The sequence below is a fragment of the Equus caballus genome, chromosome 2, assembly GCF_041296265.1.
Source record: "Equus caballus isolate H_3958 breed thoroughbred chromosome 2, TB-T2T, whole genome shotgun sequence".
Classification (NCBI taxonomy): Eukaryota; Metazoa; Chordata; class Mammalia; order Perissodactyla; family Equidae; genus Equus; species Equus caballus.
Window position 1 is genome coordinate 63,832,252 of NC_091685.1, and position 17,138 is coordinate 63,849,389.

Consider the following 17,138-nt stretch of genomic DNA (forward strand, 5'->3'; position numbering starts at 1 on the left):
ATTTCTGTTTTTAATCTTATTTTTTAAATATTAAAGATTTTTTAAATATTAAACATTTCTTAAATATTAAATTAATATTTGTTAATTTCTCTTAGAACCAGGGCTAGGTTCACTCATCATCAGGAAGCTGGAGGAAGGTGGAACTAGGGCAGTGAAACAGAAAAATGGGAAAGGACTAACAGCATTCATTCAGCTATTGATTAGGAACTGTTTTCTTTAAGGAGGTAGTACCTGCTTTTAAGAATAAGTTCTCCTAATTATATGTTTGCTTTTCAATGAAGTTATATACCAAGTGTCCTGCTTGTAAGGATTTTCTAATTTTTTAATGTTTATTTTTACTTTGTTTAATTAATTAGTTAAATTTTTTGGTGAGGAAGATTTGCTCTGAGCTAACATCTGTTGCCAATCTTCCTCTGTTTTTTTTTCCTTGAGGAAGATTAGCCCTGAGCTAACATCTGTGCAACTCTCCCTCTGTTTTGTATGTGGGTCGCCGCCACAGCATGGCTTGATAAGTGGTGTAGGTCTGCGCCCAGGATCCGAACCCAAGAACCTGGGCCGCCAAAGTGGAGCATTCCGGACTTAACCACTATGCCATAGGGCCAGCCCAGGACTTTCTATTTTTTTATTTGAAAACCAAATCTATACTGATTCCCGGTTTGTTCTAGTTAAGTTTTCTGTAAGACATAATTTAGTTAGCTGAAGAGAAGAGGATAGGTTCATAATTGTCAATTGGTAGTTTTTGTTGCATCAACAGTAATTGGATGATAGCAATTGAAATTTAATTTTTTAAAGTTTTTCTTTGCATTTTCACCTTTATTAATAGAGCTAATATTGTACAGATTTCTTTCTAGATATGTGCAGTTTTTATTTTGCTGACTTTTATCCTTTGATTTTAGCTAAAGAATTATATTGTTTTTTCTTATTCCATGGACACTTTGGAACTACTAATAGGTTTGGATAAGATGAACTAAAATTACATTAGCATCTAAGAACAGCTTATCCACTGTTTCTTATAGTACATTAGAATCTTCTTTGCAAGTCATTGCAGAGATGGCTGGAATCCACTTAAATGTCCCTCAGTAGAGAGCTGGTTAAATAAATTGTGGTATAGCTGTACAGTGGAATTCTATGGAGGCTATATAGCTTTTTTTTAAGCTGTTTTATATGAATTGAATTTATATGTGGTAGTATCAAATTCATAAGTGAATAAAGTAAGGTACAAAACAGTGGATATAGTATATTGCCATTTATATAGGGGGAATACATACACACACCCACACACACGTATATGCTTATATAAACAGAACATCTTTGGAAGGCTATATTAGGAGCTGACCCAAATGACTCTGTGGTGTGGGACTAAGAGACTGGGAGTACAGGGGTGGCAGGGAGACTGTTAACTATATGACCTTTCGTGTCTTTGTAAATTTTGTACCATGTACTTATAGTATACCTTTGAAAAATACATATAAAGTGTAATGTAAAGGAGGGAGAGAACGAGGAAGAAAGTAGAGAAGGAAGGGAAGGAGGGAGGCAAAAAAGAAATTAACCTGCCTTGTTAACAGCTTTCAAGATACTAAAAACTGAAGAGCCTAGGTTCACACAGTCTACACCTGCTTTTGCGAGCGTAAACTCTTTTTTTTTTTTTAAAGATTGGCGCCTGAGCTAACAACCTTTGCTAATCTTCTTCCTTTTTAATTCTTCTCCCCAAAGCCCCCCAATACATAGTTGCGTATTCTAGTTGTGAGTGTCTCTGGTTGTGCTATGTAGGACAACGCCTCAGCATGGCTTGATGAGCGGTGCCATGTCCTCGCCCAGGATCTGAACCTGTGAAATCCTAGGCTCCTGAAGTGGAGTGCAAGAACTTAACCGCTTAACCGTGGGGCTGGCCCCATCAGTTCTTTTATTTTATAAATTTTTCTCTGTCCAGGACAAACAGCTTATCAGAAGAAATGTAAATCGTACCATCCTTTTGCATATATTCTGAGCAAAAATGAAAAATTAAGGAAAATTGCGAAGTGAAAAAATGCCTTTTCTCTAAATTTAAGCATTTAGAAAACAATCAAAATGTTTGTACATCCTTTGCCTCTATTCCTGGACTCAGATCACTTCTCTCCGTATACTTTGATTGAAATTCTCTTTTTCAACCTCTTCACTCTGGATCCATTTGGATATGGGTTTTCTTTTCCATCTCTCTTTAAGTGGACTCAGCAAGAAAAATAATAGAGTGGATGTTTAGGTTATTTTTACTGATAATCTAATAGATATAGATATAGTGTAGTTCTCTGATAAACAGAGCCATCATCAGAATTTCCCAGCATAACCCAAAACCTGCCAAGGTATATGAATAAAATAGGCTGATGGAAACTGATCAAATACCTTTTATCTTGTTTCTTATGAAAAGATTTACAAGAAAATGCCTATTTTTTTTTTAAAGAAGTGAATACTAAATTCAGCATGGTTGACATCAAAAGCCCCTTTATTTAATCAAATTAAGCTCAACAATCTTTTCCCTTGTCTAATTTAAACATTGCTATAGCAGACAGGGTTTGCTGAGTTCCTTTTGGCTCATGGCACTGATTCTGCATATTTCTAAATTAAACAATTAAATAAAGTTTGCCAAGAGGCTTATGCAGCAAGCCCATGAAGTAAATTTGGAGATGAGAAATAATGCCTTCTTCATTCACTGTTGCAGAGTGTCAGAGCCTCAGGGAAATCATGTGTGACATGAGGGAAGATGAGAAATTACTTTTGGAGAAGCTAGTTTCTGTGAATGAAGTAGTAATGACTGGCTTGTAGTCATTCTTTGATTAGCTGATTGGCAAAGGCTCACCTGGAAGACGTAACCCTGATAAGCAAAAAAATTATCATATGTACAAAGTGAACCTTTACCAAAGTTTTAAAATCTGTCAGTAAATTAGGACGAGGTTTTTTTTTTCCCTTAGGTTTAGACTTGCTAGATAAGTGTGCAAAATTTTGTCTTTTTGTTGTTGTTCGCTAACGTTTATTGTATACTTGCCATGCATCTGGCACTGGGCAAAGCACTTTATATGTATTTCACCTTTACAACATTTAATCCCCAAAATTTTGTCTTAATGGGAGCCCAGATATAATGGGAAAAACCTTCCTGTAAAGAAAATAGGCAACACATTTCCTGTAAGGAAAAAAAAAAACTGAGTTCTTTAGCCAACCCAGAACTACTATTTTTTACTTCAGTGGGGTTTAAAGTCTTATATACGTTGTTCCTACATTCTAGTATCTTTGTATTTTTCTGTTGAAGGCAGTAATTTTGAACCCATTCTTGGGTTATTCATTGCTCTCCATCTGTTTCAACCAAAGCAAGATGAACTAAGGTTTCTAGAACAAATCTGTGTTTATTGGAGTGTTTCCAGAGTGTTTCTTGTGCTATTTTTAAATACTGCTACTTTGAAAAAGGAGCAAGAAAAAAAACCCTCAAAAGTAATGTGATATTATGTTTCAAATTAAATGTTTACAAGTTTGAAATTATTCAGGGTTTTCACCTTCTGTGCATATATTGCTTCGATTTCTTTTAAAGTAACCAGACCAATACTTACTTCTCTCTTTTCTTTTTTTCCCTCCTTCTCTCCCCCCTTTCTTTTCCTTCCTAACCAATTTTATTTCATCTTAATATCTTTTTTATCGAAAATCTGGAGAAAACAAAATATTATAAAGAAGCGTGATTACATTACCAATAAACCCCAATACCAAGAAAGAACCCCTGTTATCAGTTGGTTTATTTCCTTCAACCTCATGATTGAGTTAGGATTCTTTATATTCTTCGTTTTATTTCTTCCCATTTATCATTCGGCTTAACTAAGAAAGCATGCTATGGTTATAGATACGGCCTACTAGTTGGAATTCACTGACCTGTTCCCCATCCTCTACCCAATGAAACCCTGAAACTCTCTATCCTTTTGCCAAAGGAGAGGAGGACCTAGAGCTTTACCCAGCCTGCTTCTACCTCTCTTTTGATCAGCCATGATAGCAGTTAGGCTCTGTTTTGGACCTTTTATCATGGCTGAAGAACAAAATTTGTATAGTCTAACTTAGGCAGATTCCAGAGCCCTTGTTATGCTGTAATTCTTGCTTGCGTTCAGAAAAGTACCAAAACAAAGACTTTGAAACCCTCCAACCCAATAGTTCCTTCTTTAGCCTAAACTTTAGCTTTGAATTAGGCCCAGGCCTAATTCCCAAGTTATTTTGACAGAATGGAATCTTCTTTCTTAAACTGTCTAAAGAAGGGTTTCAGTTTAGAGTTTCACAGTGTGTAGGCCAGGAATTTTTTAAACCAGGGGTCAGCAAACTTCCTGTAAAGGGTTTGATAGTAAATATTTAAAGCTTTGCAGGCCCTGTGGTCTCTGTCACACTACTCAACGCTGCCATTGTAGAGCAAAAAAGAGGCAATGTGTAAATGAATGAGTGTGGCTGTGTTCCAATAAAACATTATTTAAACTATGGCTGCAGGCCATAGTTTGCCACACTTCTTTTTTTTTTTTTTCCTGGCTTGAGGAAGATTAGCCCTGAGCTAACATCTGTGCCAGTCTTCCTCTATTTTGTATGTGGGATGCCTTCACAGCATGGCTGGTGAGTGGAGTAGTTCCGTGCCTGGGATCCTAACCCACAAACCAGGGCCACTGAAGCGGTGCATGTGAAATTTTAACCACTCAGCCATGGGGCCAGCCCCATGCCACACATTTTAAGCCATGAATCTCTAAAGTATTGTATGATGGCACACTCGTCCGTTTGAGGAAGACGTTAAATATTTACTTTAGATCACACACAACAGGAAATCATATATCTATTAAGTGTTTAAACAAAAATGGAAGCTATAAAAATATTCTGAATGATACAAAATACATCGACTGTGAAAGAACAGATTGACAGATTTGACTGCATAAAGATTAAGATCACAAAGCACACCATAAATAAAGATGAATGACAAACTGGAAAAAAAATAGTTGCGATCTATATAACTAGCAATTACTGTGGTTTCTATACACCAATAAAATTAATAACTCAAAAGAAAAAAGGACAAAATATATAAATTCACAAGAAAAGATATATATAATGGTCAGTAAACAGGAAAAGATGCTCATTCTTACTAATAATGAAATCTCTGTATTAAAGGGAATGTTTTTGCCTGCCAAATTTATAAATGTGAATAATTAGTAATACTTAAAATACTCAGTGCATTGGGGAACATGAGGAAATAAACAACTGGAGATGGTTGTGATATCGTACATTAGTTCTATATTATTATGCAACGAATTACCCACAACTTAGCTGCTGAAAACAACAAACACTTATTATCTCACAATTTCTGTGGGTCAGGAATCAGGATGGTTTTGGCTCAGAGTTTCACGAGGTTGTAGTCGAGCTGTCAGCCAGTGCTGCAGTCACTGTGGCTTGACAGTCTACTTCCAGGATCACTCATGTTGAGTGGTGGCAGGCCCCAGTTCCTTCTTGCCTGCTGGCCAGAGATAGCAGGTCCTCTCACCATGGGCTCCTTGAGCTCCCGTACATACAACACGGCAGCTAGTTTTCGCCTGTGATCCAAGAGACGCAGCAACCAAGACAGACAAGCATGGCGTATTCTATAATCTAATCCTGGAAGTGACATACCTTCACTTCTGCCACATGTTATTGGTCACACAGACTAATTAATCCTGGTACAATATGAGAAGCAATGACACAACACACTGAATAGCAGGAGGCGGAGATCCTTAGCAACCACCTTGGAGGCTGGCTACCACATAGCTGTATTGGGACTGTATGCCTAAGACCTTATTTCTGTCTGTCAGCTGGGTTCTACAGTTCTCTACATTGTGTCTGCTGCTGCTAGAATGTCCTAAATGGCTTTTTCCTCAAATGTCTGGTGGCTCCTGGGGGCCCGCTGGACATCTCTCACTCTACATGGCTAGCTTGGGCTTCCTTTCAACATTGTGGTTTCAGGTTAGTCATACTTCTTACATGGCAGCCGGCTTCCCCCAGAGTGAGCATCTTAGGAGATGTAGGCAGAAGTTGCAAAGCTTCTTATTACCTAGCCTAGAATTATTTCCATTTTCTGTTGTCAAAATATGTCACAGGACCGGCCCAGATTCAAGGACATGATTACCAGGAGGTATGACTTACTGTGAAGGTCTGTCTTTGGAACCTATCCCAGAAAGTTATGCTTAGGAGAGATGAGACTTGTTCTAAAGTGGTAGCAGTGAAGGTAATACAAATTGGTCTGATTCTAGATATATTTTGAAGATAAAATTGACGGGATTTGCCTATGAATTGGTTATATAGTATGTGGGAGAAACAGAAGTTAAGGATGAATCTGAAGTTTTTGAGCTGAAAAATTTGAAAAATAGAGATGGCATTTACTCAGATAGGAAACACTGAAAGGCAACAGGTTTGGAGACAAAAATCAGGATTGGTTAAAATATTGGGCAACTGTATAAGAGAATGCATATAAAGATACAGCCATTAAAGGGAGATCTACAAATTGATCTGTATGTGCAGAAGTAGAAACACTACCTATGGTATTAATTGCAAGGTACAGTAAATAAAATATGATTCCTTTTATGAAGAAAGAATATATATATTTTTAAAATTTATTTATTTTATTTTTGAGGAAGATTAGCCCTGAGCAAACATCTGCTGCCAATTCTCCTCTTTTTGCTGAGGAAGAGTGGCCCTGAGCTCACATCCGTGCCCATTTTCCTCTACTTTATATGTGGGACGCCTGCCACAGCATGGCTGGACAAGCGGTACATATGTCTGAAGCCAGGATCAGAACCAGCGAACCCCAGGCTGCTGAAGCAGAACATGCGAACTTAACTGCTGCACCACCGGGCTGGCCCCAAGAAACAATATAATTTTTTAATGTGTGCGTTATTATACATAATTCAGAGAAGTTCTAAGCTGTCTTTCTAGGGCTATATTGAATTCGGATTTTATTCCATAGGCAAAGGGAACTCTTTGAAGGTTTTTGTCAGCAGAGTGATATATATGATCATAATTATGCTTTGGGAAGACGCATTTAACACTGTAAAAAATGGAAGAACAGTGGGGAGCCAGGAACTGAACTCTATGAAAGCATACCAAGCTATATTTAAATTCTCTGAAATAAGTCTGTGGAGGTCCGAGACAATGTTACTTTCCTGGTTTTATTCATAGCTTCTAGCCTAGAGCAAGCCATGTGAAAAGGGTTTGATAAATGGTGAATGGATGAATACAGCATCATCACCAGTTTAGGTTATATGAGAAAAGGCTAGTGTGAATTTGTAAAATATCTCAATTATACATTTTTTTCATTGATTTTATTATGTTCAAAGGTTACAGAAAATAGTTTGGCATTAACAGGTAGTAGACCTATGGAGATCTGATTTAGTTAGCAGACTAAAAGCATATCAGATATCGTGTTATTTTCTTTGATGCTCTATTTGACTTTTTTTTTAAGCATTTACAACAATTAGGGTTATTTTAATTCATCTACCTATATACATTCTTTTAAGGCTCCATTTTCTCAACAACAAAAAGTCCTTAGAATGGTAATGAAAGGTTCTAATCATATAAGGTGTATTGTTCAAGATGATTAAAACACTCAAATAAGAATTTCAAGAAGAACTTTTTTAGAGGAAGATACTGTTAAGTTGTCACTGGGCCGAAGACCATACTTCCCTACTCCCCTAAAGAGAGAGGTTTTGGGCTTTGTTTCAAAAACATGACATAAACAAAGATAAAAGACAAATGACACTAAAAGAAAAATGACATTCTAAAATAATTAATGATGGACTTTTTTTTTTTAAGATTTTTTTATTTTTTTTCCTTTTTCTCCCCAAAGCCCCCCAGTACATAGTTATATATTCTTCGTTGTGGGTCCTTCTAGTTGTGGCATGTGGGATGCTGCCTCAGCGTGGCCTGATGAGCAGTGCCATGTCCGTGCCCAGGATTCGAACCAACGAAACACTGGGCCACCTGCAGCGGACCACGCGAACTTAACCACTCAGCCACGGGGCCAGCCCCCCTCTTTTTTTTGTGTTTTTGAGGAAGATTAGCCTTGAGCTAACATCTGCTGCCAATCCTCCTCATTTTGCTGGGGAAGACTGGCTGTGAGCTAACATCCATGCCCATCTTCCTCTACTTTATATGTGGGACACTTGTGACAGCATGGCTTGCCAAGCAGTGCGTAGGACCAAACCCAGGATCCAAACCGGTGAGCCCCGGGCCACCAAAGCAGTACGTGTTAACTTAACTGGTGTGCCACCAGCCCAGCCCTAATGATGAACTTTTTTTTTAAAGATTTTATTTTTCCTTTTTCTCCCCAAAGCACCCCCAGTACATAGTTGTATATGTTTAGTTGTGAGTCCTTGTTGTGGCATGTGGGATGCTGCCTCAGCATGGCTTGATGAGCGGTGCCATGTCCACGCCCAGGACCTGAACCAGTGAAACCCTGGGCTTCCGAAGCAGAACGCACGAACTTAACCACTCAGCCACCGGGCTGGCCCCCCAAGTGATAGACTTTTTAAGGAAGAGCTTTTGTCTCTTTGGATTTTTATTTTGGTCAAACAATTTTTTAAAAATATAGATATCAAATGTATTTGGCTTACAAATTTCAATGGGGGGCAAAAGTTTATTGTTGATTTCATAATTTATTTGTCATACTGGTTTTAATAAATTGAGAGATATTTGCTAAACTGTCTTGTTTTTTTCCAGGGGCTACACTAAGTATGAGACCAGCCCCCATTCCAATAGAGGACCCGGAATGGAGACAAACACCTCCCCCAGTCTCAGCCACATCTGGCACCTTCCGATTACGACGAGGGAGTCGATTTACCTGGAGAAAGGAGTGCCTAGCTGTCATGGAAAGGTACATGTCTCCTTTTCCTGTGGGCAATCTCCCAAATTTAGGAAAGAGAGAATCTTTGGATAGATTTGGAAAGTTTTCATTTCAAACAAGTAATTTGGGATCCGAGTTCTATCTCTAAAAGTGTTTTGGAGTATTATAAATGGTGTATTGTTGAAATAAGATGATCTTACCATTGAGAATTCATGAAACTGGAGTTAGTATCTATCAATATAATTTAATGATGTCCTCAGTAATTTAAGAAACTTGAGAATTTTGAGTTTAGATCTTTGTATTATATTTTGGAAAATCTCTTTGAAGTCTTATTTTCATCAAAAATATTGAATAATTGTATAGGAGGCCACTGAGATTTAACTTTCTTCAATAAGAAGTATGGCCTAAATGAGCTTAGTCCCAAAGGTTAGAAACACTTGTTTTTGACTTTGATTTTGGTAATTTATTCTCTGACTCTAGCTCCTTTACCTGATCCATAGTAGGTACTCAGTACTTTTTAAACTTGAATTCTTGCTTAGCTTCAGTTTTCCCATCTGAAATGGCATAAATTAATTAAAATGATTATGGAATGTTGAGTGTATTTAAGGTGGGTCCTGTAATAGAATTATCATTTTAGTCTCCTACCTATGAGTAATGTTTATAGAATTTTATTTTGATGGAGTTTTATATGCAATAAGATAATAATTTTCTATTAGAAAAGTACTTGTTTCCTCAGATTAAATATAGAGAAAAAGAATATGTTAGGCAGAGGTAAAAACAATTGAAGTTTCATATTGAGTGTTCTCAGTAATTTAAATAATAGAAAAGAATGGAATTGAATGTTTAAAACTAGGTTTAACTTCTAAGCTGATCTAGAATACATATTTACATTGAGCCAGCTTCACATTCTTTTTTCTTCAGTTATCTAATCTGACCAAACAATTGGCATACTGAAAAGAACATTTGACTCAGAGTCAGAAGACCTGAAACCTGGTTTTGGCTTTTCCATCAACCAGCCGGGTAACTTTGTTCAGGTCGCAAACTCTCAGCTGTAACTTCCTTATCTATAAAATGAAATTCTTCAATAGCCAATGTGAATTAAATGTCATCTAGGACTTTTCCGTCTCTCTTCTGCCTATTTCCTGATTATTTCTCAACTCGTTAACATCACTACCTGAAGGATGATTTAAAATGTTGAAGTTAAAGCCATGTTTTTGTTCTTGTGATCAAGTTGAAATGAAAAGATTTGCTTAAGGGGAGGGTGTGATCCTGTAGCCAAAATGAGACTATAGCTTGTCTATTGATGTTATCGTCTGTTTCTTTCCTCACTCTCTTTAATATAGATAAGAGTAGAGGCCATTTATTGAATAACAATTCCTTATATGCTTGAGTGGTTAAAGTGAAAGAGACTTGGGCTGGCCCGGTGGCGCAGTGGTTAAGTTCGCAAGTTCCGCTTTGGCGGCCCGGGGTTCACCAATTTGGATCCTGGGTGAGGACATAGCACTGTTTGTCAAGGCATACTGTGGCAGGCGTCCCACATACAAAATAGAGGAAGATGGGCACAGATGTTGGCTCAGGGCCAGTCTTCCTCAGCAAAAAGAGGAGGATTGGCAGCAGTTAGCTCAGGGCTGATCTTCCTCAAAAAAAAAAAAAAAGTGAAAGAGACTTTATTATCCTAAAGATCTGACATTTACAGTCTGCTCTGTTTTTCTCATTTAGAAATTTTGATTATTTAAAGAAATTTCTTCAGAACTTACCATGTAACAGATGTGAATTAAATAATATCTAACTTAAATTATTTGTACTATCGTACATTTTCCTCTGGGTTACAAAATAAGCTTTGGTATTGGTTTCTTGTTGGTGTAAGTTCTAATTGTGCTACTGACTCAGCCATTTAATTTTTTTCGTGAAAATACCAGTATACATGTATCACATAGTGTCAGTGTGGAGAAGGATTAATTTAAAATTGATAACATTAATAATGATAGGTGATAGTCCTAACGCATTTTCAAAACTTAACCTGGAAGGGTTTGCAATTCTTTCTCTTTTTCTCCAGGGTATTAAGAACTAGCCACAGAATCACACTGATTAAATTTCAGTTAAAAAGATATTGATCACTTACCTTGTGTAAGGCTCTCATTTAATCTTAATTTTTACTTTTTAACCTTAATATTAATTGTCTTTAATCCAGAAATTGGTTATCTTTGGTTTAATTTTATCTTACCTGTCACAACGAGTAAGAAAGTATATGATTTATTCCAATAGTTGCAAAAATGCAAAAAGCCTTTCAAAGTATTTAATAGCAATAGTACAGAAGGTCACGGTATAATTTCATTCTCTGAAAATGGAACTTTTTATTTTGTAACATAGAATATAAAATTCCCTAGCCTCAGAGCAATGCATGATGTTTTTTCCTAGACTGATGGTGTGAATAAATATATATGCACAGACTATAAAGCCAGCAAACTACTAGCCTTACTCAAATATATTAGTATAAATCAAAAATTATTCCTTTCTTCACACCATACACCAAGATAAATTTCAAGTGAATCAAAAAAGTGAATCCATATGAATAATAGAAGAAAACATGGGTGATTCCTCCATTTCCTGGAAATGGTGAAATTTTCCCTAACTATGACTAAAATCCAAAAGCAATAAGGGAAAGGATTGACAAATATGATTACATAAATTAAAAGAAAGCCTTGATGAGAAAAAATTGTGAGCAAAGTAAAAAACAGAAGAAAAATGGGGAAAAGTATTTGCCACTTATTATCCCTGATATAAAAAGAACTTTTAAAAGAGAAGACCAACAACTCTATCGAGAAATGGACTAAAGAGATCAACAGAAAAACAATGCAAATGGCCATTAAGCATATGAAACAATGTTCAATTTAACTCATAGTAAGAGAAATTAAAATTAAAATTACAGTTAACCGTTCTTCTCCTATTACATTGGCAAAAATCCAAAAGTTCCACAACATTTTCTTTTGATTCAGCTGTAGAGAAATGAGCAGTCTCATATGTTGCTTGTGAGAATGCAACATAGAATAATTTCCATGGGGAGGAATTTGACAACATCAGGGAAAACTACCTATGAGTTTGCCCTTTGACTCAACATTCCCACTTCTAGAAAATTATCCCAAAGGTACACTGGCAAAAATATGAAAAGATAACAGCCCTGTTTGTGATAATATCAAAATACGAATATAACTGATGTATCTATTGGTAGTGAACTGGGTCAATAAATTATAGTACATCCATATGTTGAATGTTCAGGCTCACACAATGGAGTGCTATGCAGCTGAAAAAAGGAATAAATCTTCATTTTCACAGAATGAAAATCATATTGTGACCTTCTGGACTATTACTATTAAATATTTTGGAAGACTTATTTGCATGTTTGTAACTTTTGGAATGAATACTTCACTTCTGTATACAGTGATCTCCAGGATATAATGTTAAAAAAAAAAGGCAGAGTCAATTATATATAGTAGCTGTAATTTATGTCTTTGCTTGTAACTTGTTTTAAAATGAAAGAGTAAACCATAAAATAAATAAATGGTTACCAATAGGAGAACAGAATAAAACAGATTGGAGGGGCCGAGGATAGAAGCAGACTTCTCAATATCCGTACCTTGTTTTGACATTGTATCCATGTAAATATTTTATGCACTTATAAAACAAAATTAAATTGAAATGGGGGGAGAGGTGATCCTTAAAAAATAACTAAAATGAAACAAACCTATTGTGTATAAGTTGTGACTTAAATTCTTGGGAACTATATCAAATAGCTTTATAACACAATATTTTCACTATGCTTTCCTGGTGGGATCCTGCTTAGGAATAAAAAGAACTACAAAAGAAATCTTACACTATTTTTACTAAATTTGGTGAAATTAATATTGTTTTCAGGTACTATTTTTATTTGTATAGATACAGATATAGATATAGATAAAACAAGTAATCATATTAATGTTATTAGGAACCAAGGTTTTCAGTGTAAAAGAGATATAAACATAAAATGAAAAGAAATTAAGTAAAACACTATAATCTTGTTTATGTGTGTACATAAAGATAGAAATTTATCTTGAATTTGTTCTTTTAATAACAACCTTACTGAGATACAATTTACCTATTTAAAGTGTACAATTCAGTGCTTTTTAGTGTATTTACAGTTATGCAACCATCACCACAATCAATTTTACCATTTTACCAATTTTGGAACATTGTCTTTTCCTCCAAAACCCTTGCACCATGTAGCAGTTACCCCTTTTTTGCCCTCATCTCCCTCCAACCCTAGATAACCATTAATCTACTTTTATATACAGATTTGCCTGTTCTGGACATTTCATATGAATGGATTCGTACAACATCTGACCTTTTGTGACTCACTTCTTTCTCTTAGCATAATGTTTTCAAGGTCTATCCATATTGTAGCATATACCAGTATTTCATTCCTTTTTATTGCTAAATAATATTCCTTTGTATGGATATGCCATATTATATTTATTCGTTCATCAGCTGATGGACATTTGAGGTTGTTTCCAGTTTTTAGCTATTATGAATAATGCTGCCATGAACAAAATTTGTGTACTAGTGGAATTCCTGGGTCATATGGTAACTGTGTTCAACCTTTTGAGGAACTGCCAGACTGATGCAACATTTTACATCCACCCAGCACTGTATGATGGTTTCAGTAACTAACCAACACTTGTTATCTGTCTCCTAGTGTGAAGTAGAATCTCATTGTGGTCTTGGTTTGCATTTCCCTGACCAATGATGTTGAGTATCTTTTCATATACTTATTCGCTATTTGTATATCTTCTTTGCAGAAATGTCTGTCCAGATCCTTTGCCCATTTTTTAAATTGGATTGTCTTTTTATATTGAATTGTAAGATTTCTTTATGTGTTTTAGGTATAAGTCTCTTATCACGTGTATGGTTTGCAAATACTTTCTCCCATGTTATGGGTGGTCTTTTCACATCTTGATGATGACCTTTGTAGCACACAAGTTTAATTTTGATGAAGTTTGTTTTAGTTTTTCATCTGTTTGTGCTTTTATTGTCTCATCTAAGAAGGCTTTGCCTAAATCAAAGTCACCAAGATTTATTCCTGTGTTTTGTCTAAGAGTTTTATACTTTTAACTCTTACATGTAGATCTTTGATCCATTTTGAGCCAATTTTTGTATATGATTTGAAGTAGGGACCCAACAACATTCTTTTGCATGTGGATATCTAGTTGTCCTAGTGCTGTTGAAAAAAACCCTTCTTATCCCATTGATTAGTCTTGGCACCCTCATCAAAAATCAATTGACTATAAATGTGAGGGTGCATTTCTGGACTCTCAGTTCTGTTCTATTGATCTATATGTCTATCCTTATGACATACCACACTGTCATGATTACTGTCGCATTGTAGTAAATTTTGAGATCTGGAGGCATGAATTCTCCGCTTTCTTCTTTTTCAAGATTGTTTTAGCTATTCTGAGTCCCTTACATTTCCGTATGAATTTTAGGATCAGCTTGTGAATTTCTGCTAAGAAGCCAGCTATAATTTTGATGGGAAAATCCTGTAATCATGAATTTGAATTATAAATAATAATATGAATTTGTTATATTTTCTCTTGAAAAAAGGGGGGGGGTGGTTGGTCTTCCCACCTCTACCTACTCAAAAGGCCTATAGATAATGATCAACCTAGTAGAAATTAGCATGCCTGGGGCCCTGGTTGTGGTCATAAATACCGTTAACACCCCTTTGAGAAATGTCTGATTCTAGGTGTAGGCCAGGAAATATACATGATGAGACTGGGCATCTTGTAAAAGCATTACAGGTATGTGAGTGATATCAAAAGGACTCAGAAGCTCACTTGAAGAGGCTCCCACTGTCCAAAGAAGGGGACAGTTTGAACATCAGTAATAATACCAATTGTGATAGATTGAAGCACCTCAAACTTATTAAAAATCCATGTGTAGGGGGGCTGGCCCCGTGGCCGAGTGGTTAAGTTCGCGCGCTCCGCTGCAGGCGGCTCAGTGTTTCGTCGGTTCGAATCCTGGGCGCGGACATGGCACTGCTCGTCAGACCACGCTGAGGCAGCGTCCCACATGCCACAACTAGAGGAACCCACAACGAAGAATACACAACTATGTACCGGGGGGCTTTGGGGAGAAAAAGGAAAAAATAAAAAAAAAATCTAAAAAAAAAAAAAAAAAAAAAAAAAAAAAAAAAAAAAAAATCCATGTGTAATAATGATACTCAAGAAAATTATTGGTCACACCTGGAGAATGTTAGAGAACCAACTAAATATTTGAAAGTAGTAAAAGGAAGAACTGAGCATTTAACCTGCCTTTCACATATGAACATTATCTCTGATTAACCAAAAAGTTTTTCTCTGGTGGAGGATTGCAGCTAATAAATGAAAAATGAATAATACAAATAGAATATCATCATTTTGCAAACTCCTAATGAAACACTGGATCTGACAATGGTCATTAATAGCTACCAACATCCCCAAAAGACAGACATCAGGCATTATGTACCTTTTGGAGGATGTACACACCACCACCTGTAGCATACGCTTTTCCAACAAAATTGAAGCTGAATCAAATCAAGCCTCTAGATCCAGCTCCAAGTTTATAGGAAATGCAGAACAAAAGTTCTGTTAAACAATACCATGGGGATTCAAATCAACAAAATCCATGATTTGAGAGAGTAATAATTCAGTTTCTTTAAGTGTTGCAAAAAAATCTATTAGCAAGTTAAGGAAATTTGAACACTGGATAAATGATGATTCTTGTTTCAGTTATGATAATGGTTGCTTATATGTAAATGGTGTTACATTTATAAAAATTAGAGTTCTTGGGGCTGGCCCCATGGCCTAGTGGTTAAGTTTGCATGTTCTGCTTTGGCGGCCCAGGTTTTGCCTGTTCGGATTCTGGGTGCGGGCGTGGCACCGCTCATCAGGCCGTGCTGAAGCGGCATCCCACATAGCACAACCAGAAGGACCTACAGCTAGAATATATAACTATGTCCTGGGGAGTTTTGGCGGAAGAAGGGAAAAAAAAGAAGATTGACAACAGATGTTAGCTCAGGTGCCAATCTTTAAGAAAAAAAAATTAGAGTTCTTGTCTTTTATAAATATTTACTGAATGCATAATAATGTGATGAAGTGATGTGATGTCAGGGATTTGCTTCAAAATAACAGATGACAGAACGGCAGGGGCAAGGATGTGGATAAAACAAGGGTGGTATCAGTAAGTTGATGATTTCTGTAGCTTGGTGATGTTTATCTGGGGGTTCATGGTACAGTTCTGTGTATTTTTGTATATATATATTATATGTGTGTTAAAAGAGGATCTAAATTTTGGATCAAATCATGTGGAACCATGAGAAATGAAAAATCGTCATATATCACAAAAACTCAACTACACAGTGTTATCTAATAATAACATTTACTTAACAAGTATTTGAGTGTCACTGTAGTAGGCCCCAACAATACAATGGTGGACATAAATAGTTCCTGCCCTCTTGGAGTTTATAATCAGGTTGGAGAGACAGACATTAATCAAATAATCACACAAATCAAGGCTAAATTGCAACTGTAATACGTGTATGAAAGGTACATGGTGCTGTGAGATCTTATAATAGGGGATGTGGTGAGAGTTAATTAGGTCGAAAGGAGAGGAGGAAATGTAGAGGTAGAGCTAGGGAGGAGGTAGAGAGGAGAGGTGTAGTCATCTAGAACTGCACTGTCTGATATGGTGGCCACATGTGGCTGTTTGAATTTAAATTATTTAAAATTAAGTAAAATTTAAAATTCAGTTCCTCAGTCCTGCTAGCCACTTTTCAACTGCCCAGTAGTCATGTATAGCTACCGACTATGGTTTTAGACATCACGGATATGGAACATTTCTGTCATCACAGAAAATTTTACTGGACAGCTCTGATATAGAACAACTATATCTCATTCCCAATAGAAAAAATAATGGTTATATTAGCGCCATAGTGACTTGTTTTTGCTTTTCTCTTTACTCAAAATCTTAAGGCAAACGCAAATAGAAATTTAAAACCAAACCTAAATCCACTGAAATATTTTAGAAGATTTCCTATCCGACTATGACAGAGACATAAATATTTTACTAATTCACATATCAAAATTATTATGCTTCTGCAGCCTTTTCCACACCTAGCCCTGCTTTTCAAAGTACAAGTTTTAATAATTCAGCATTTAAAATGATTGGTCTTTTTTCTCTAATTAACATTCATTTATTGATGCATTCACCTGTTCATCAA

The 17,138-nt window shown here is 36.2% G+C and overlaps 1 protein-coding gene across 32 annotated transcripts in view; it reads left to right on the forward strand.

The window, feature by feature from the left end:
- The window catches only part of HMBOX1 (homeobox containing 1), a 179,882-nt gene that overhangs the window by 122,495 nt on the left and 40,249 nt on the right, over positions 1 to 17,138 (forward strand). For all 32 annotated transcript variants that reach the window (XM_070261296.1, XM_070261293.1, XM_005607706.4 and 29 more), the window contains one exon: positions 8,725 to 8,878. In XM_070261296.1, coding sequence (XP_070117397.1) covers positions 8,725 to 8,878 — 154 coding nt within the window. The remainder of the gene's footprint in view (positions 1 to 8,724; positions 8,879 to 17,138) is intronic.